Source organism: Periplaneta americana, chromosome 12 (assembly GCF_040183065.1).
Source record: "Periplaneta americana isolate PAMFEO1 chromosome 12, P.americana_PAMFEO1_priV1, whole genome shotgun sequence".
Classification (NCBI taxonomy): Eukaryota; Metazoa; Arthropoda; class Insecta; order Blattodea; family Blattidae; genus Periplaneta; species Periplaneta americana.
Genome location: NC_091128.1, coordinates 176,343,197 through 176,365,574, shown reverse-complemented (window position 1 = coordinate 176,365,574; position 22,378 = coordinate 176,343,197). Strand labels below are relative to the sequence as shown.

At 36.4% G+C, this 22,378-nt stretch overlaps 1 protein-coding gene across 2 annotated transcripts; it reads right to left on the bottom strand.

Moving 5' to 3' along the window:
• Nucleotides 1-521: 521 nt before the first annotated feature.
• On the bottom strand, nucleotides 522-22,126 carry Dus2 (Dihydrouridine synthase 2). 2 transcript variants are annotated; one of them, XR_011335363.1, is made up of 8 exons: nucleotides 21,758-22,126; nucleotides 21,188-21,326; nucleotides 15,387-15,719; nucleotides 12,235-12,522; nucleotides 7,674-7,994; nucleotides 6,380-6,485; nucleotides 6,128-6,234; nucleotides 522-699 (listed from the first exon to the last, which is right to left on the bottom strand). XR_011335363.1 is itself a non-coding variant. In XM_069842646.1 (7 exons), exons 1-6 carry the CDS (start codon nucleotides 21,930-21,932, stop codon nucleotides 6,380-6,382), a joined length of 1,362 nt encoding a protein of 453 aa, XP_069698747.1. In that variant the 5' UTR covers nucleotides 21,933-22,125; the 3' UTR covers nucleotides 522-699. The 2 variants fall into 2 exon arrangements, 1 of the variants encoding a protein (XP_069698747.1); XM_069842646.1 differs by lacking the exon at nucleotides 6,128-6,234 and having other exon boundaries at nucleotides 21,758-22,125.
• Between the last annotated feature and the right edge of the window lie 252 nt (nucleotides 22,127-22,378).

The window sequence follows — 22,378 nt, the reverse complement described above, 5'->3', positions numbered from 1 at the left end:
GAAAATAGGAAAGATTGGAGAATGCTCGGTTTGCAGTGAAAGACCTGCCCTTGGGTAGAAAACTATGGATGAATGAATGAAATTCTGAATTCCGTTATTTACGTGTCAACTGGTATATATTTTTCTCCAATGGCAGATAGCCATCTTCGTCATTCATCTGAGTATCCCCATCTAGGAGTGGCGAGCCAAAGCTGTGGTATACTTGCTGCCACTTTCAATGTTGCACTCGATGCACCATGCAAAGCAAACTATACATAGCATTATGATGATGATGATGATTACTGGAGCAATGGTGGAATTCCAGTAGGGGAAATGGGAACACCCCGTGAAAATCTTTGTCCACTACAAATTCCACTTGGATCTGCAGGGATTCGAATCCAGGTTGTCAGCATGGAAAGCTGACACTCTAGTTATTTGGTTAACGATGTGCCTATATGGCGAATTGATATAAACCTGCTTCATTATAGGATTTAGGAACTTGGTGTGAAATTTCCTAAAAAAAAGATGTTAATTAGAAAATATTTGTTGATGATGAGGTGTGTATTTCATTATTATATACAATTTCTCTGCTCGTAAATGTCTTAACAGAGGAACAAGTTTCACAGAAAATAGCTGCAGCAACTGCTGTCCTGCCGATGCGAGGTAAAATGTGGAGGAAAGAAATGCACATGTCCCCAGGTAGCTACTTCCACACCAAGCCTGAAAAAAAAAAGAAAGGAAGGAGTCTAACATATAATTGATGTACTTATCTATACTAATAATAAATCTGTAGCCGAAATTTTTCTGGTAATTTTCGATTTTCCAAAAATAATTCGTCCTAACATATATAATTAACCGCCCTGAAACCGAAAATAGCTTTTTTGCAATTTTTGTTTGTATGTCTGTCTGTCTGGATGTTTGTTCCCTTTTCACGCGATAATGGCTGAACCGATTTGTAAGAAAATTGGAATATAAATTAAGTTCGTTGTAACTTAGATTTTAGGCTATATGGCATTCAAAATATTTTATTTAAAAGGGGGGTTATAAGGGGGCTTGAATTAAATAAATCGAAATATCTCCCTTATTATTAATTTTCATGAAAAATATTACATAACAAAAGTTTCTTTAAAAATAATTTCCGATAAGTTTTATTCCATGTAAAATTTTGATAGAACTGATATTTAATGAGATAAATGAGTTTCAAAATTACAATAACAACGCCATCTAAGGTGGTGCAATAAAATAAAAAACAAATGACTTCGTCTATAAGGGGCCTTGGTCAACAACAATCGAAAGCTGTAAATCATAGCCTACAGAGAATGTTTCTGTGTTTGTATGAAGTAATATCGGAAGCTAAATTAACCGATATGTATAATTAATTATTAATTCACCATTGGAAAGTGTAGTTTCTCTAGATGGACATAATGCTATAATGTTATTACAGTAATAGGTAAGAGGACAGGTAAGATTAAAATAGCTTCTTATGCACAGAAAATTTAATAGGCTATTCTGTACATTTGTTTCCTGTATTTCCTAAAATAATTTTTATGACCAAATGAGTGGTCTCTGGATCAAAATGATCGCATTTTAATTTTTTTAATACAATTTAAATTAAGTAACATAAACGATTTATCCTTCTATCAAACACGAATGTTCCCTGGATCAAATATCCTATTTTAATTATGTAATTACTTTATATTTATTTCTAACGGGTGGAGCGGAGCGCACGGGTACGGCTAGTACTACATAAAATATAACAGTTTCATCTGACTCTTTCAGACCATGATTGCCATAACGTGACTAAAAAAACAAGGACAAAAATGTAATTAAAATTAACTTTTAATGTGTCTTAAGACTGTGTGATCAACAATCCTGGATTTTTATGTTTTAAACAACTACAATTAGGATTTTTCAACCCATGTTTTAGGATATTTTAGGATTTTAAATGTTCTATTTAGGAATGTATGTTTTTACAAAAAAAAAAAAAATTAAAATATGGAACATACTATTAATGTATTGCAATACTACTAGACTTACATTAAAATATCTGTTATTATAAGTCTAAAAAGTGAACTAATGATTCATGTGATGAATGTTTTCTGACACTACAGTAGCGCTCAAAAGTATTTTGTAGAAAGCATATGTCACAATTACATAAAGATAAGTATTGAATAGAAAAAATGTCAGTGGATAATTAAAAAGTATGTATTTCTATTCCATTTAGTACGAACTACTAAGATTTATTACAAATCATCCGTCCTCAAGTGAGGTTGACCACTGGGATCCGGAATTAACAAACATAAAAGATAAAGGGAAATGAAACGAGCAAAATACTGATTCAATTTGTACATTAAAACAAAAATTTACGTGTTAACATATAGATGATAGTGTAGAATTTGAAGAGAGGCCTTCAGAATTTCCATTACAATCTTCTGAACCTCATAAAAGGGAATTTGAAAGGATTTAGTTAAACAGAGTTATCTTGCGTAAAAAATAATTGAAATTCTTCTGGATCAAAAGTAATTTGAAAATCCAATTATGTAATAATAAAACAAAAATATTCTGGACTCTGAGAAAACAATCCGTATTTCGTTGCATACCCTGAGCTTCTATCACAGCAGCACATCTGTTTGGCACTGGATCCACAAGATTTTGCAATCGCTCGAGTGGAAATTGTGACCATTCTTCCAATAAGGCAGTAAAGAACTGATCCTTATTTGAGTAACTTCTACGACGAACACGTCGATTCAATTCATCCCAGAGATATTCAGTAGGATTAAGATCTGGATTCTGGCTTGGCCAATCCAAAAATTTGATTTTTTTATCTACAAAGAATTTTTTTTAAATGGCCGGAAGTGTGTTTTGGATCATTGTCCTGCTGAAAAATTCAATTATGTGACATATTCTTCCTCCCATATTCTTTTCTAAAATGTCACTATACATGAAACGATCATACTCCCTTCTATTTGGACTAGAGGACCCACTTCTAGAAAAATAACCCCACACCATGATGCTACCACCACCGTGCTTAATGGTTGGTACCTGGTATTTTCTCTCTTTTGGTCGATGTCCATACTGCACACCAACAGAAGAAAATAAATTAAATTTACTCTCATCACCTTATACCAGTCTGTAGCGTTCCATGTTTGATACATTTTTGCAAACTCTAACCTGGCCTTCCTATTTTTTGGATTTGATTGGTTTTCATGATGGTCGTCTACCATTTAAATCACAAGCTTCTAGGCGATGTTTCACAGTAGAGACACGTAGGTTCAGTCCATGGTGCTGCTCTAGATCATCCCTAATTTGTCGAGCCGATTTTCATGGATCAGCAACCGACTGCTTACAAATCATTCTGTTCTCCCTCACTGTTGTTTTCCGAGGACGACCAGACCTTGACTTATTGTCTACTGACCTTCTTGTTTTTGCCATCGACTCCACACACTTATGAGTTATTGTGATATATCAAAATCTTTAGCAACGCTAGCCTGCGATTTTCCCTTCTTCAAAGCGTTTAAAACAGGTTGTCTCACATCCACAGAGTATTCTTTTTGTTTTGGCATGTTTGCAATGGTCTGTACAAATAAACAAGCAGGTGGCCCGGGTTCGAATCCCGGTCAGGGCAAGTTACCTGGTTGAGGTTTTTTTCCGGGCTTTACACTCAACTGAATTTGAGCAAATGCTGAGTAACTTTCGGTGCTGGACTCCGGACTCATTTCCTATTATTTGCTAATCACTGTTGGCTAGCACATTACATTTTAATAGTAAGTAAATAAATTATTATTACTATTAATATATTGTGTTCTAAATAACAGCTAGAGGTGCGGTGTGATCGCATTTTGTCATCAAAACTCCAAACTGTGACAGCTCCGAAAAAATCGATGTAATAGATAATAGCGATTTTGTCACAGTGTGATTTTTGTGTTGGAATAATTCTTGGCAACTGCAGATGATTCTCATTACCAGACGTTTATGTTTTATCACTTTTCTGTGAATTGGCATAACGGTGTCATATGTATTATACACTGGTCAAAAAAAGTTAAGCATATTTCCAGTTTACCCAATAATACCTGATATTTATGTTTCTTTTGGTTTTATGTGGCACGTGTTATGTTTACCAATTCAAACTCTTTCATTTGCTTTAGTCTGCATCACTAGGTAACGTCCAAATCACGGCTAGTAAAGAAAAGCCTGTAATTCGAGCAGATTTCAGTCAGTGTCATTTTGCTTCATAGTGCAGTACAATGGCAGACCGCATCAAAATCATCACTTTGATGGAACAAAACATGAGACAAGTTGATATTGCTAACATCCTTCATGTGAATCAGAGTATTGTCTCCAGACTGTGGAGAAAGTTCCAGAAAACCCAGTCAATAGCAGATCGACCTCGCGAAGGCCGTCCACGCAAAACAACACCAGGTCAGGACCGGTATGTAAGGTTATCTGCACGTACGAACCCTATAGCCTCAGCTACAACTCTGCGCCATGACCTGCGCGAAGCCACTGGTGTTGTTGTAAGTAGCCAAACTGTGCGCAATAGACTTCATGACATAGGGTTGTATGCTCGAAGACCACTCAAGACTCCAGCACTCCATCCACATCACAGGGGTGCTCGTGCAAGATGGGCTGGAGCACATGAGAATTGGACACGAGGCCAATGGACCAGAACTTTATTCTCAGACGAAGTGAGAATGGGCCTACACCCTGACAACAACTCTATTCGCGTATGGAGACGAACAGGGGAACGAAATCATCCCTCAATGACTGTGGAACGTCACCAACAGTTTGGTGGTTCAATCTTGTTTTGGGCAGGTGTCATGTTTGGCCGCCGCACACCACTGGTTTCAATAGAGGGAAACATGACTGCTGCCGTGTATGAGAACAACATCCTCCAACCCATAGTAAGTGGTTTTGCAGAGACTGTAGGAGAAGGGTTCACTCTACAGGACGATAATGCTCGGCCTCATCGTGCTCATAGTGTGCAGCGGTATCTTGTAGAACATGGGATCCGAAGAATGGATTGGCCAGCATGCTCACCGGATATGAACTGCATAGAGCATGCATGGAGCTTTCTCAGGAGAGCCATTTCCAATCGTCCACATCACCCATTAATGATTCAAGAACTCAGGAATGCTGCCTTGGAAGAATGGGACAATTTGCCTCAGGAGAGCTTAGATGCATTGGTACTGAGTATGCCCCGTCGCATACAAGAGTGCCTCAGGGTTCGTGGAGGACCAACACGTTATTAAACAGGGTACTGAAAGCACCACCTCCTTTTCTTTGATGATGTACGAATTTCAACTTCCCTTATCTTTTCCGTTGTTTTCAAACAATGCAACTTTTTCATTTCATATTGAGTCCATTGTTAACAAATAGTGTATTTCTACTTTTAAGTTTATTCTGTGGAACCAAGAAAACCAATTATAATTTATCTATTTTATTTTAATTAATAAAAACAGTTATATGCCTAATTATGCCTAACTTTTTTTGACCAGTGTATAAACAATACTGATTAGCATGACAAGTAACAAACTTGTGGTGATGTGTGGGTGCATATATTCGTTCAAGAATGTTTCCAAATCATTTGTCAAGAAATAGACAAATATAGTGAGTGCATTCATCAACGTGTGGACATAATTTGAGTATCACAGTATTGCCGATCTTAAACATTTCAGTGGGACAATAACAGATCCCAGTTAGGTTGTCCTTCGAGTTACTATGACTTGCAGTTGTCTGGAGCTGTCATGTATATATGTTGTTGTTTTCTAATGCCAGGCGTTTGACAATAAAGTCATTTGACCTCTTGCACTCCAATATTTTTCAAAGATATTATCATGGCCAGCCACTGAAGCACAGATTTTGAGGTGTTCCGAATCCATTTCTTGGTTTGAGTTGCACAATGGGCAGTTAGGGGACTGATATATTCCAATTCTATGCAGCTACAGACGACTTTCGTGGCAAATATCATGTATATATACATATCAGTCTCCATCATCACTATGAGTCACATATCGAGTGGAGATGATGATTTCTTAGAGCTGTGATTTCCGAACTAAGTCACAGTCGAAACCAGCGACAAAATCACGGGTCCTCAAATCAATACCAGTAACAGCTACTTTGATAGAGTTTCACAATTTAACATGCTTACTTGAGTTACAGCAGATGTTGCCTCTGAATTTTCACACATTCATTACAGCTCTTAAACAGATTTGGTTCACAGGGAGATGTTCTAGAGGAAGCAGCACATTTCCACTTCTGTAAGAGCACGGATTTCTTATTTAGAAATGACCAATAATCTGCTGGAATGTATTCTGGCAAGACTGTGCCAAACTGTCACATAACTTTCATACTGCTTGCAAGCTACATCTAGGCTCAGCTATCAGAACTAGTGGATACTTACTCAATGCACATTCCCGTCATGAGTCAAAGTGCGGATATCCACAATACCGAGTGCACACAAGCACACCAGAGCCGCTCCCTGCTCTGCTCGGCGTTTGTTTTTCTCCCTGCAATATTAAAAGTTGCTGCTTAAAGTTGTCCTGCAAGTGAATTACAATTTCTTGCAAAAATACTATTACTGAAACATTAATGCAAGTTACAACATACAAGCAATTGCATCGGTCACCCTTGGTTTCAGTGGGTTTTCTGAATGCACTTCCGAAGACACGATAGTTGTGGTTTGAATTTATATTTAAATGAAACGGTTTAATAAAATCGAACTTTCGAAGGCAGTTTGTTCCTAAACGTTGTTGACGGAAGAACTAAAGAAACAAGTACAGCAGAAAAGACGAAGTTTTCGCTAGACGAGAAAAGAAAAATCATTGAAGAAGTAGACAAAGGAGAGAAGAAAAGTGAAGTAAAGCCTATTGTACTGTACTCCAACCACGAGAAAGTCTTCGGGGACTGAGACGAAGCGGGATAATGCTGTGAATGAATGTTGATGTCATAAGGTCACACACGTGGGTACTCTTATCTCTATTGGCTAGCTCTCACAGCACAAACCATAACATTGATCACACATATTGATACTACTCTAGTTACAAAATTAGATCACGGTTAATCTCCTGGTCTTTTAATCTCTCCATACAGGAAATAACATATGGAGGAGAGCGCATGGTTTTTAAACTGACGTTATAATGGTAATATTATATATATATACTTCGTTCCAATAGATGACGCAATAGTAAGCACATTCCTTTCACGGTTGATCTCCTGGTTGGAGAACGGTAAAGCCTATTCAGTTGTTGAATTGCATAATTATCATTATGGTACCAATTCTTATTGAAGTTGCAATAAAATATGGATATACAGTAAAAGACCTTTGGGGAGGCCGAGACGTAGATGGGAAGATAATATTAAAATGTATTTAAGGGAGGTGGGATATGATGATAGAGAATGGATTAATCTTGCTCAGGATAGGGACCAATGGCGGGCTTATGTGAAGGCGGCAATGAACCTCCGGGTTCCTTAAAAGCCAGTAAGTATACAGGTACAGTATCTATTATTCCATAATATGGGACACAATTTGTAGGCAAATTTAATCAATTTTCGGTTTAACGAAATTTCACTATAACAAAAATAATTACAGCAATCCCCCCCAAGTTCGTTATACTGGCATTTCACTGTACCATCATATTTGGTTGACCAAGTGTACAAGAAAAATCTTTGAAATGACTCCATATCTGATGCCTTACCAATAAGATGAGCTGTATTTTTTGCCATCAAATGTAACAATGGACCTGAACAGCTTGTCCTCCTGTTGTGTGGTGTACACTGGGTTCTTGAGGCCCCTGCTACGGGCGCAAGACAGCAGGCGCGTCTTCGGCAGGTCCACATCTGAAGTGTAGAGGCTGCGCAGGAAGGCACATCGCATCTCCGTCACATCATCGTCAACTTTTCTCTTTTTGTGTTTTGGCTCCAGCAATCCTGGCGTAACATTGTATCGGTCCTGCAGGCCGCATGCCTTCAACTCCAGCTGCTTTTTGTGGCAGTATTCACCCAGCTCCCACAGAGCACTGAAGCCACACCAATGCAATACTTATTTACGCGATGATGATAACAGCTATTGAGACACGAGTGCTGGAGTCAGTTTAGACGTGAGTGGAGCGAGCATCAAAATCTGCACGAGTGTCTTAATAGCCATTATATGAGAGTTACATACAACTGTTTTTCTACGACCTTTAGTAAGGTTAAACAAAAATTAATTAATTCATTAAAAATTAAACTATTTTGAATCTTGCATACACTACTTTTAACACTTGAATATAAGTAATTGATTAACTAGCGGACTTACTCGTGTTAATTATGTAAGTTTGTGCGGCTTACAGCTGTTTCGGTGCTTCATTACACCATCCTCAGAGCCTACTAGATCTTGGCGTCATCTCGAACTTCTCTGCCTATCATGTTGGTGCGTTTGATTGTTGAAAGGTGTTGAAAAGTGGAGTCAAATAGTGTGTGTGTGTACTGAAATTGATCTGTGTGTTGAGAATTTGATCAGGGTGTGTTTTAAGGCGGATATGCGGACATGGAAATCCTACACATACAACCCAAGAACCAGAAACTCAACACACTAGAACAATACGAAATATACAAACACACTAAAACACACCCTGATCAAATTCTCAACACACAGATCAATTTCAGCGCGCGCGCGTGCACACACACACGCACACTATTTGACTCCACTTTTCAACACCTTTCAACAATCAAACACACCCACATAACAGGCAGAGAAGTTCGAGATGACGCCGAGATCTAGTAGGCTCTGAGGATGGTGTGAAGAAGCACCGAAACAGCTGTAAGCCACACAGACTTACATAATTAACAAGAGTAAATCTGCTAGTTAATCAATTACTTAAAAATTCAAATTAATGTTTAGATACATACTTCTTCATATTGACAATATGGAAATATGAATATAGTTTTAGATAGTGGAAAACAAAACAGTGACATTTGAGATAGTGGGAAACAAAAGAATGCCAGTGATTTTTATTTGCAGTTCCTGTAGGTACGAAAATAAATAAATGAAATCATAGTTCCTTTTTGTAAGTTTTAACATTAACTGAAATATAAAAATTATCGAATAATGTCCGATTCAAGCAATTTTGATGAAATGGAAATAACTGTGGAAGCTGTAAAAGTGACCAATACTTTACTATCTGCAAAATCAAACATTTGATTAAAGCATTTAACATCTCGAAATCAATGGTATTTATTGAAATAAGAAATCTGTAAAAAAATGAATGTCATTTCGACACAGATGATCATTGCATAATAACTTAATTTCAGTATGGTCGTAGAAAAACCTAATTTATAATAAAAAAAATTACATTTTATAATTTCGAAAGGTAAGCTTCAAGCATTATTCCATTCAGCTACGACACACTTCGATAGCAAGCCTTTGCCAATTTCCTTTTCACACATGTGCAGTGAACACTGTGGACACATGAAAACTTATTCACTGTTAAATTAGGGTATTAGGGAGTTTCGTGAGTTATACATATATACTGTGTCCAAAAAGTCATGGTGGGTTTCTGAGGATTATATTTTTTGAATGAATAGGGGCAGAAATGTAATATTGATGCCAGATGAAAATAAATCTCTCAAAGTTTTTCGTCTGTAAGTCTGAGGCACTGAAGGAAACAAAAGACGGTAACAATCGAACAAATGCAATAATTTTCATTGTTACAATTAATAATACAAGATGGATGTCCAAAAAAAAGTGAATTTCGTCGCATATTTAACGAAGAACCACCACACGAGAATAACATTCGTCGTTGGAATAGACAGTTAAAAGAGACTGGAAGCCAGTTGGGGAAATAGTGGAAGACTATTGACAAATCATGAAATGACAGAAGCCATCTGAAGAGCATTTGTTCAGAGTCCAAAGAAATCAGTTCATAAATGTGCCTGACATTAAGACTTACAGTAACAGTTCATAGAGCTTTAAAGAAACGTCTTCATCTGACTCCTTATAAACTTCAATTGTTACATGCATTTCACCCAGATGATCAACACAAAAGGTAAGAGTTTGCTGTGGATATGTTCAATGAACAGTTTTTTGGGCTTGTGCTGTTCAGCGAGTCACAAATTCAAATTTTGCCAGCCACAAAACACATTGCACTTTTCTTTAGACAGCCATCTTGTATAATTAATTGGAACAATGAAAATTACTGCATTTGTTCGATTGTTAAGGCTCATTCACAATGAAAATTAAACATAATATAAATGTTACGGTAAAATCAAGAAGTCATACCATCATTCACAATGGGAACATAAACATAACAGCAAACATACTTAGTAACCATGGAAACATAACGACGACGCCATTTCCTCATATTCTGTCGTATATTTCAGTGCTCTACGATTGTGTCCTGTTTGCAAATCACGTAAGCATAAGCATGAAAGTTTGGAGTTTGCAAACTTTCATGTTAACGTCTTACGGTAATGTTTATGTCAATGCTTCTGTGAATCACTGTGAATGATCCCGTTTGGTAGCCTGGGCGCAAACTTCTGTGTTTATGTTACGGTTATGTTTAATTTTCATTGTGAATGGGCCTTTACTGTCTTTTGTTTCTTACAGTGCCTCAAACTTACAGACGAAAAACTTTGAGAATTTTATTTTCATCTGGCACCAATATTACATTTCTACCTCTATTCATTCAAAAAATATAATCTTCTGAAACTCCACTACGGCTTTTTGGAGCACAGTGTATTATCTAAATTAGAAACAGGTAACAGCAGAACAGGGTTCTTTCTAAAGGCATGGGAGGAAAAACAGTAAGCTGAATCATAAAAATAGTAATAACTAGCCATACCCGTGCGCTCCGCTGCACCCGTCAGAAATAAATATAAAGTAATTACATAATTAAAATAGAACATTTGATCCAGGGAACATTCGTGTTTGGTATAAGGATAAATCGTTTATTATGTTACTTAATTTAAATTGTATTTGCATAATTAAAATGCGATCATTTTGATCCAGAGACCACTCATTTGGTCATAAAAATTAGTTTAGGAAATAAAGGAAACGAATGTACAGAATAGCCTATCAAGTTTTCTGTGCATAAGAAGCTATTTTAATCTTACCTGTCCTCGATTCACTCAGAAGGTACTGTAATAACATTATAGCATTATGTCCAGCTAGAAAAACTACACTTTCCAATGGTGAATTAATAATTCATTATACAAATCAGTTAATTTAGCTTCTGATATTATTTCATACAAACACAGAAACATTCTCTGTAGGCTATCTTTCATAGCTTTCGATTGTTGCTGTCCAAGGCCCCTTATAGACGAAGTCATTTGTTTTTTAATTCATTACATGGCCTTAGATGGCAGTTATTTTAATTTTAAAACTCTTTTATCTCATTAAATATCAGTCCTATCAAAATTTTTCAAGGAATAAAACTTATCGCAAATTATTTTTAAAGAAACTTTTGTTATGTAACATTTTTCACAAAAATCAATAATAAGCGAGATATTTCGATTTATTTAATTCAGGCCCCCTTATAACCCCACTTTTAAATAATGTATTTTGAATGCCATATAGCCTAAAATCTAAGTTACAACGAACTTAATTTATATTCCAATTTTCATCGAAATCCGTTCAGCCATTATCGCGTGAAAAGGTAACAGACATACAGACATACAAACAAAAATTTCAAAAAAGCGATTTTCGGTTTCAGGGTGGTTAATTGTATATGTTAGAACCAATTATTTTTGGAAAATCGAAAATTACCAGAAAAATTTCGGCTAGATTTATTATTAGTATAGATAATAATAATAATAATAATAATAATAATAATAATAATAATAATCCTTGGCGCCACAGCCGTTGAAGGACCCTGACCCAGCTGGCTTCTGGCCCCACGTGCCGAAGCAGAGGTGGACGATCATTCAACCAGAATGGAGGTATAGTGTGGTTAGCACAATAATCCCCCCAGCTGTTATACCTGGCTTTCGCAATGAATTTCGCTACCTATCATAGCTCCCCAAGTGCATCACGAAGTTGGGTGGGCACTGGTTCCATACACTGGCCGAAATTTCATGACAAAATTTATTTTCCCATGAGGACTCGAACCAGTGCGAATTTCGTAATGCGAGTCCTAGGCAGGATGCCTTAGATCATGACGACACGGTGTGGGACCATAAAAATAGTTGATTCAAAATTTTGGAACAGCTGTACTGCATGACTGCCACGAAGACTTCTATAAGCCGCCCATGAGTATATATACAGTTTTACACTGCACTCACCACATCTGCTGCAGTGTCTGCGCCTCAAGAAACTTCTTGCCTCTCGGAGTCTCCTGCAGGTCCCTCAGCATGTTCTGCACACAGTACTTGGTATTGGCAGGTGCGTTGTCATAATCCACAGCGTAACGGAGGTACGCTGCAATGACTTCATCCAGGGGCAGCATGCCTTCAGGCCGGAATATGGAGCAGTTCCACTGAGCGGCACGTGCCAACATCACACTGGTGCACCCCGTCTCCTTGCGGAACTCAGCAATGTCCTTGTAGCACTCAATTTCCTTTGATCCACCACTGCAATACATCACATGCAAATTTAAAGGAAAGAAATGCTGATAAGCAGACATAATACATTGGTATTTAATAATTATTACTTGAATACAATATATAACATTCACGTGTTAAATAGAACTGAGTTATAGATACCTAGTTGACTAATTCCCATCAAATACACATCACAAGAAAATGAATACAATCCCAACATAATAGACTTACTTACTTACTTACTTACAAATGGCTTTTAAGGAACCCGAAGGTTCATTGCCGCCCTCACATAAGCCCGCCAGCGGTCCCTATCTTGTGCAAGATTAATCCAGTCTCTATCATCATACCCCACCTCCCTCAAATCCATTTTAATATTATCCTCCCATCTACGTCTCGGCCTCCCTAAAGGTCTTTTTCCCTCCGGGCTCCCAACTAACACTCTATATGAATTTCTGGATTCGCCCATACGTGCTACATGCCCTGCCCATCTCAAACGTCTGGATTTAATGTTCCTAATTATGTCAGGTGAAGAATACAATGCGTGCAGTTCTGTGTTGTGTAACTTTCTCCATTCTCCTGTAACTTCATCCCGCTTAGCCCCAAATATTTTCCTTAGCACCTTATTCTCAAACACCCTGAACCTATGTTCCTCTCTCAGAGTGAGAGTCCAAGTTTCACAACCATACAGAAGAACGAGTAATATAACTGTTTTATAAATTCTAACTTTCAGATTTTTGGACAGCAGACTGGATGATAAGAGCTTCTCAACCGAATAATAACACGCATTTCCCATATTTATTCTGCGTTTAATTTCCTCCCGAGTGTTATTTATATTTGTTACTGTTGCTCCAAGATATTTGAATTTTTCCACCTCTTCGAAGGATAAATCTCCAATTTTTATATTTCCATTTCGTACAACATAATAGACAACTAATAAAAAAGACACATTACAAGAAACATAGAAACAAACACAAGAACACAAATGAAAACAAAAACACACACAAGATTGCATCTTCATTCAAGAAATTAAACTACAACATCGCATACAGAACACAAAACACTCTACAAAGCATCTCAACACACAAACAAGCAAATACAACTTAACAGGTGTATACAAACTCACATGCAATAGTTGCAACAACTTCTATATCGGACAGAAGGGAGATCATTTCAAACACGTTACAAAGAACACATCACAGCCATAACCAAATCACACAACACTTGCACATATGCAGAACACATCACAAATGCCAACCACACCTACAGCAACATAGACACAGACATGGAAATTCTACATATTCGACCAAAAAACCATAATCCTACTAGGGACTTTCCATGCTTACAGGTGTGACATTCGGAAAAGGATTTCAATGTAACAACCTTCAATAAATGTAAATAATAATCAAATTTTTAGTGTTGTAGGCCTAATATTTTATTCCAAAAAGCACCTTCCTCTAAAATTATACTCCTGTTCTCAAATAATTAAAGAAAAATATTAGCTTCAAAATCTTCTTACGAGTGTGACAGAAATGTTCCCTTACTTTTCACACTACTAAATCTGTAGTGCTCGGGAAAAGTGGCACAAGTCAAAAATGTTAATTTTACAGGAGAAGGGAAAAAACTGTCTTCACACTGGTTTATGTCGATATGATTTTCTTCTGTGTGAATTATTGTAATGGGAGAAATACTTATGTCTCTTTTCCCAAGCGAGCAGATGTTCCGTAAGTTGTCAATAAATTAATAAAAAAATTTGTGGAAACTGACTTATGCCACTTTTCCCAAGCATTGCAGAAATATCATTGGATATTTCTGTGAATTGAAGTCAGAATAATTTCTGCAAATGAGTAGTACTTACTTACTTAATGGCTTTTAAGGAACCCGCAGGTTCACTGCTGCCCGCCATCGGTCCCTATCCTGAGCAAGATTAATCCATTCTCTTCCATCATATCCCACCTCCCTCAAATCCATTTTAATATTATCCTCCCATCTACGTCTCGGCCTCCCCAAAGGTCTTTTTCCCTCTGGCCTCCCAACTAATCTCTACTCACACTCAGTACTTACTAAGGAAACATAAATAAGTACTTTAATACAGATAACAATGTAATATCCTAACTCAAGCAATATATATGAGACTTTTCATAACATTACAAGGTGAATTAATACACTTTTGCTTAGTATAGGCCTATAATTGCAAATGAAACACATATTACTTATATATGAATGGTATACAGTAAATCTTGCAAGGGTAATGCTTTTTTAAACAAAAGATGCTTGGTATTATACCTTTTCATTACATTTTCTCACAGACATCAATTCGTTTTGAAAATACGAATGAATACCTATCACGAACATTTTTCATGGCTGGTTCAGGGAAAATGCCTACTATTTGATCATAGGCAACATCGGAAACAACATTTTCATCCATCCTAAACATTTTGGCATTTCCATCAGCACTAGGGTCATACATTTACACAATAAAACAAAAATTAATTAAAAATGCGTAGGTTTCAAGATATATATATATAGATTGGCAACAGGCCATGATTGTTTGGCCAAACACCTGCATAGAATTGGAATATATCAGTCCCCTAACTGCCCATTGTGCAACTCAAACCAAGACATGGATTCGGAACACCTCAAAATCTGTGCTTCAGTGGCTGGCCATGATAATGTCTTTGAAAAATATTGGAGTGCAAGAGGTCAAATGACTTTATTGTCAAATGCCTGGCATTAGAAAACAACAACAACACACACACACACATATATATATATATATATATATATATACGTACATTCTTCCAATTAATGCCTGATTCAAAGATACAATAATAATAATTTTAAATTTTGAGCTTCAGGTTCACTCATGCATGGAATGCCCAATTTACCTTACTCACTTGGCTATGACGGGGATGTCAAGGCTATGGGCCACTGCTTTGATAACGTCATTGTGGTTGGCATGGCGAGGTCGCTCATCCTTGGTGCGCCCGTGCACAGCAATGGCCGCAATGCCGCAGCTAGCCAGGGTTTTGCAAAGCTTGAGAGTGTCTTCCAGCTCGGGCAGGATGCGGATCTTACATGTGACAGGCACCTTCACGCCCTGCACCAGGGTTCTGAGGATGTTCTGTGCCTTGTCTGGGTCACTAAGAAGTGCTGAACCCATGCCACCCTTCACAGAGAACTCCTTTGGACACCCCATGTTTACGTCGATTCCTGCCACGTCATGCTCCCTGCAACCACAATGACGAATGAGTTTCCTTCACTTGGTTATTTAGCACTAGCCGTACCCGTGCGCTCTGCTGCACCTGTTAGAAATAAATACAAAGTAATTACATAATTAAAATAGGACATTTGATCCAGGGAACATTCGTGTTTGATAGAAGGATAAATCGTTTAATATGTTACTTAATTTAAATTGTGCTTAAATAATTAAAATGCGGTCATTTCGGTCCAGGGACACTCATTTGGTGCAATGACAATTCCTTTAACATGTTTCTTAATTGTTATTACATGCAACCATAGTTTAATGAAGATTGACATATCATTTATTTTTAATGTGTAACCTTTATATTACATGCTATATGTTTCCATTGAATTATGGTAATAACTTAATTTTAACTATTGTTTTCTACGTCTTCAGTAAATGGCGCTTGGCCCACTATGGTTCTGAACCCTTCAAATAACTTAAATAGTGATACAGCATATATACTGGTATGTAATTATATTTATTTCTTTCGAAAATGTAAGAATTCACGATCTCCTATGTACCATTGCCATGGAATGAATAAATATGTTTTTTTTTCCTACTCAAAAATTTTATATTTTGCACATGGGAATTACTGCAGGAACAACAACGCTACAATCTGAGGCGGCGGTGAAAACGTATTGTATTGTTATTTTAAAAGTCTTGTACATCCTTAAATATCAGTCCTATCAAAATTTTGCATACAATAAAACTTATTGGAAATCATTTTTAAAGAAACTTTTGTTATGTAACATTTTTCACAAAACTCAATAATAAGCGAGATATTTCGATTTATTTAATTTAGGCCCCCTTATAACCCCTCTTTTAAATAACGTTTTTTGAATGCCATATAGCCTAAAATCTAAGTTGCAACGAACTTCATTTATATTCCAATTTTCATCGAAATCCGTTCAACCATTATCGCGTGAAAAGGTAACAAACATCCAGACAGACATACAAACAAAAATTTCAAAAAAGCGATTTTCGGTTTCAGGATGGTTAATTATACATGTTAACGCCAATTATTTTTGGAAAATCGAAAATTACCAGAAAAATTTTGGCTACAGATTTATTATTAGTATAGATTGATGGAATTGATGATAAATGGTATTTGGCGAGATGAGGCCGAGGATTCGCCATAGATCACCTTACATTAGCCTTACAGTTGGGAAAAGCCTCGGAAATAAACCCAACCAGGTAATCAGCCGACTAAGCTAAGCCGGTGGTTTCTTATTTGTTACAGCAGACTTCAATTTAGTGTACTTTTCATTTTTCAGAACAATTCTTCTGCATACATGCTTCAAATCCTTCACTAAAATCCCATACATTATAATTAAATATGTTTCATCAATGTTATGTTATCTATCATTAACTGTGATTATTGTGTACGTAATTTTTTTAAGTTGATAATACAATTTTTTTTTAAACTTTCACATCCTTATTTCATTTATTTTTGAGTCCAACGGATAATTCGTGTTTGTGGAATTCAAATTGGATCACAGGAGTAGAGAAGCGTCACCAATGAAAAACTGTATCCCTTTTAATAAATACAGAACCACAATAATGCCAGGAACAGCAGATTTAATGCTACCCTCCTACCCCTATCGAAAGAAAATCGAGAACAGCTGATCAGTGTTGGCACGTCTATTCTTGTTAGTCAGGCAACGAATTAGCAATAAGAAATGAAGCTGTGTTCGAAAGAGTGGGTGAAGAAAGAATGATGCTGAAACTGACCAGGAAGAGGAAAAAGAATTGGTTGGGCCACTGGCTGAGAAGAAACTGCCTACTGAAGGATGCACTGGAAGGAATGGTGAACGGGAGAAGAGTTTGGTGTAGACGATATCAGATGATAGACGACATTGAGATATATGGATCATATGCAGAGACAAAGAGGAAGGCAGAAAATAGGGAAGATTGGAGAACTCTGAGTTTGCAGTGAAAGACCTGCCCTTGGGCAGAACACTATGAATGAATGGATTTCTAGAAAAAGTATAAAATGCCGAAAAATTCAAAATTGACCTGTATGTCGTTAATATTACATCGTACTTCAGTAAATAAAATGTTTAATTACACTGTAAGATGACTGTCAGCCTCCTGGTATAAAAAAACCAGAAGGCTGAAATTGTGACCCTGGAGGCTGACTGCCAGGAGATTGACATTTTGTACATTTTATTTTATTGCTAGGCCATAAATGCAATTTTTAAGTTATGTAAGTGGTTTAGAGATATCAGCCTATATGATAATTTCAGGGTATATTTCAAAATTTTATATAGCCTATTATTTCTTAGAAGTGAAGGCTACCAGTATATTGACATTAAGTGGGATATTACTGTTTTTTTTTTTATTTGTAAGCTCCAAAAATAATGTTAGAAGATGAATCTCACTTCCGTGTTTAATGTTTCTCTCAAATTGCACATCTGCTTCAGTATTAAGAACCTAAGAAGAAAAGAGTACTTCCCTAGGCAGCAAAAATATCCCTAGTTCTTTTTTCCAGGAGACTGATATTTAAAACTCTGGACAAACTTTATAAACTCACAAGAAACGTGTGAATGGTGTAAAATATTTTATAGACATCCTACATTACGGTTTTAAGGCTGTGTCTCACAGCTACATTTTCAGCTGAAGTGAACTAGATTGTTGACTAAATAGCCGGATGTGACGTCAGAAGTTATGATCCAAAGCTACATAGTGCATAGCAGTCAAGTCCGTAGTAGCTAGTAAACGAAAATGCTTGCTCGATTGTTGACTTGTTCGCTAAACAAACATGGATACCTCATCAGCAATTGGGGTTATGAAATCTGAAAATGATTTGGAAGTGAAATAATGTAAATATAATGTAGAATAACACGTTAACTTTGAACACTGACATTGTTAGTACTTTCTGTACAATGTTTTAAACATTATTGTAATATTATTAAGCCCTCATCTTTTCCACATAACTCGTAATGAAACCGCATTAGGACACTGCTTTCTTAATTCAGTGCTGCACCGTGATGTCATGGTTTTTAGAAAAATAGTCTGTGAAGAAGGCCATGTTTCAAGCATACATTTCCAAAGCCCCCTAGTGTGTAGTTTACAAGTCACCTAGTTGCTAGTCACTAGTGTGTAGTATGAACTTGAGCTTTGAGACACGGCCTAAGTGTACACTTCGAAATAGTGGACCAGATATAATTAAGAAAAATATATATATATCGTAGTGTCAGGAGTCTGAAATTCTTATAAAAACGTGGATCAGACAGTCCAGGAGGCTGACATTTAAGTGGTTCATTTTTTATAACCACTAAAAGAAGTGCGATTTTTTTTCAACCTTCTTTAAAGTTAGTTTTCGCAGGAGTGGTGTTGGACTTCAAATTAGCAACATTTGAGAGATTTATCCAAATACAAGAGGGCTATAATACAAGCTCCTATTATAATCATCTTGCCCAAATATGACGCACTAAACAATATGAAATAAAAAGTACCTGTAGGCTAATTAAAAAATAAACAAAACTGACTACATATTTATATTAACTTCTTTGCTTGTGTTCAAGTCCTATATCCATTCCTCAAACATTTCCGACGTATAAGTTAACACCACAGTCTACTATATACAGTCGTGAAGCTTGAGGTGTTTTTTTGCAAATCTCGTGATAAAGCGCTCCAAGCGGTTAGCAACTAGAAACAATAGACTGTCCATGGTCGACTTTGGACTGTGTCGTATTTCTATCGAGTGCTAGCTCGTTGCGTATTTCACATTGATGCTTGTGAAATGTTCGTTATTGGTTATAATGAAAATGTTAATGGCTAAAATATAATAATTGGAATAATAATATGGGACAAGGAGGAGACGTTTGTAGTGCTATAAATTGTAGCAACAGTAAAAGAAAGAGGCCAGAGTTATCCTTTTTCCGATTTCCGAAAGATTCAGAAAGGCTCCTAGGTTTCCACAAGAATGCTGTGCAGAAACAAAACGCTTAATTTTGAAGTTCTTTGTGACTGTTAGAATACATTATATCCTTAAATTTCACAATGAAATGTTTCAGTCTAACCGAAAGGACATTAGATACCGGTTAAAGGTCTGTCACTTAGGCTGCTAAATTTCCAGAGAAATAAAGGTTAGGTCTACTTTTTTCAGAGGCTATATTTTTAATTGTAGCTATTAATTTTGTTATTATTTTTATGTGTTATTTTACTAAAGACGTAGAAAAATTAAGTTTGTTTTAATGAAATTTACTGATCACGTTTTATTTTCAATTCTGGTGGGATTATTATTGCTTAGGCCTACTTTTTTTTTTTTCAAAGGACATGTTTTTAATTATAGCTGTTAATTTTGTTGTTATTTTTATTTGTTGCTTTACTACAGACGTAGAAAAAGTCCGTTACAATAAAATTCATTGATCACGTTTTATTTCCAACTCTGGTGTGATTATTATTGCTTAACCTCATCCCACTTTGTTAACTACGTAAGCTTACACTACAAGTACCGGTACACGTAAGTTACTCCATTAATTCATATTTCCATTATTATTGTTGTGTAGGGAAATGCAAATTAATATTTATTGGTTTCATAGTTAATTATCGCTATAATCTTGAATGAGTGAAGCTATTATAGTAAATTTCAGTTCGTTTTGCACAAACAAAAATTATATTAACTTATTTCTTGCAGGTATCTTCGAGTTTATGGTGGAATTTAATATACTTCATTAAAATAATAAATTAACTTTATGCATTTAATATTTCAATAATGGAAGGAAGGTGTTAATTTTTCCAAAAGAACACAACGAAAGTGTTTGTCATCTGCTAGGCGAGAGATCTGCGATGATGAGGCGATAGTAGCGATCCTAGTGGTGGGCAACTACCCATGTTTGCATTTTTACTACATATTGAGCTTCGCGACTGTATATAGTAGACTGTGTTAACACCCTTTACATTCCAAATTTACATTCTTCAATAACAATAACCATTCGCAAAAAAAAAAAAAAGCCTGGGGAGGGGCCAAGTAATTCCACTTGACTCCTCTTGCGGGCACCCATGTGTACATTCATTAACAAAATGTGCTAATACTCCTTACAACGATGGTCATTTTAACTTTGCTTTATGTTTGCGAAAATTGGGTTGAAAAATGTTAATAAGAAACCAGTGAAGTAGCAAGCATGTAGGCTATGTGGTTCCTGAGAGCGAGCAGTAGCAAGTTATGAACTACCTACGTAACAAGATGATACACGGAAACATAGGACAATAATAACAATGTAAAGCATCGTTCAGAAACACAGAAATAATTGGAAAGACTGCTCTTCACGAATGTATGATTCAATCACTGGTATCCAAAACAGCATAGAAGGTAGATAGTTAGCTAGGTACAGAAAATGAGAACCAAAAAATAAATTTCCTTGCACTCTAAAGACATAGTCTGGGGTACAGACCAACTGAGTCTAATTCCTGATGCTGCTAATGAAGATAATACTTGATACTTACACCATCTTCGCTACTCTCAAAGCCCTTTCTGCATCACATGTCCCTATTTGAAATACAACACGAGTCTTTTCTCGCTGGCAAGTGCGAAACACAACAGTTCCGTCCGTCGTATCTATATAATCAATAGTTCCCAGAACCTCTGAAACAGGACATTAAGATACTGCTATAGGCCTACACGAAATTGGAGAAAAAAAATTGAGCGTGCATCATTTCTCTTATCAGGAAAATGACAAAATAAATGGGAAAACTTTAGTATACATTTCCTCACTGCCAACAATTTATCTTTTAAAAAAAAAAGACAGATTTGTCTGTGTTTGTCGAATGCCCATCATCTCGCTTGCAAAAAGGCAATTTTTAGGGCTAACAATTTATTTTCTGTGCAAAAGGTTGGAATTTGTGGGTGGAGGGGGGGGGGAAGTAAGGCAACCGTGTTCTGACCATCCAACACACATGCATGCTGTTATAATTATGTACTAAAATCTAAAACTTCAGTTTTACTAAAATGGTTACTCAAGAGCTAGCTTTGTTGGCAGGTAAAATTTGGGTGATGAGACTCAAAATAATACTTACCATTCTCTCTTCTAATCGACCGTAACAACTTCCAGTCTATCAATTCTTCACAGTACACAATATCAGCTCCATAATCAAGTGCTAATAATCTCATTGGCAACGTCCCACTCCTTACCATTGGTGCTAATATAACCTTGTTTGTGTAACTCAACATGTCACATGTTTCTGTAGCCATATGGGATCGAATATTGAGATAAATATCTCTACCACTTCTTCACATTGTAATGTAACAAGAATACAGACACAAGCAGATTTAATAGAAATGAATTTATTTTGTCATGAGACGACGTACATTTTACAGATACAGATTTCTCAATCCTGCCAATGCCATGGCCTACATTACCTTTATACATTTCCTACAAGACCGGAAGTGCAAAATGTGCGGAGAACCATGGCCTACTCCATTATAACGTAGGTTACGCATCGAACGTATTGTGATCTATTACTATTATAACGTCTTTGATTGTGATATATTTCAGTATATTTATATAATCGCTACGTAAGTAAATATGATTAAAACATATCCTAGATTGGGGTCCAGGCACAATTTCATAACCAGATGACAACTTTCTCTCCTTAAAAATAATAGCAATGATTAAACACCACAGCAAATTTCTTCCA

Bases quoted from the DNA above. Each gene is read 5' to 3' on its own strand.
- Dus2 (XM_069842646.1), bottom strand. From the start codon at position 21,932: ATGGCTACAGAAACATGTGACATGTTGAGTTACACAAACAAGGTTATA. The intron at 15,720-21,187 runs GTAAGTATCAAG...TTGTGGTTGCAG, and splicing joins TTGAGAGTAGCGAAGATGGT to GGAGCATGACGTGGCAGGAA. The intron at 6,486-7,673 runs GTAAGGCATCAG...TTAATATTGCAG, and splicing joins AAATACAGCTCATCTTATTG to GGAGAAAAACAAACGCCGAG.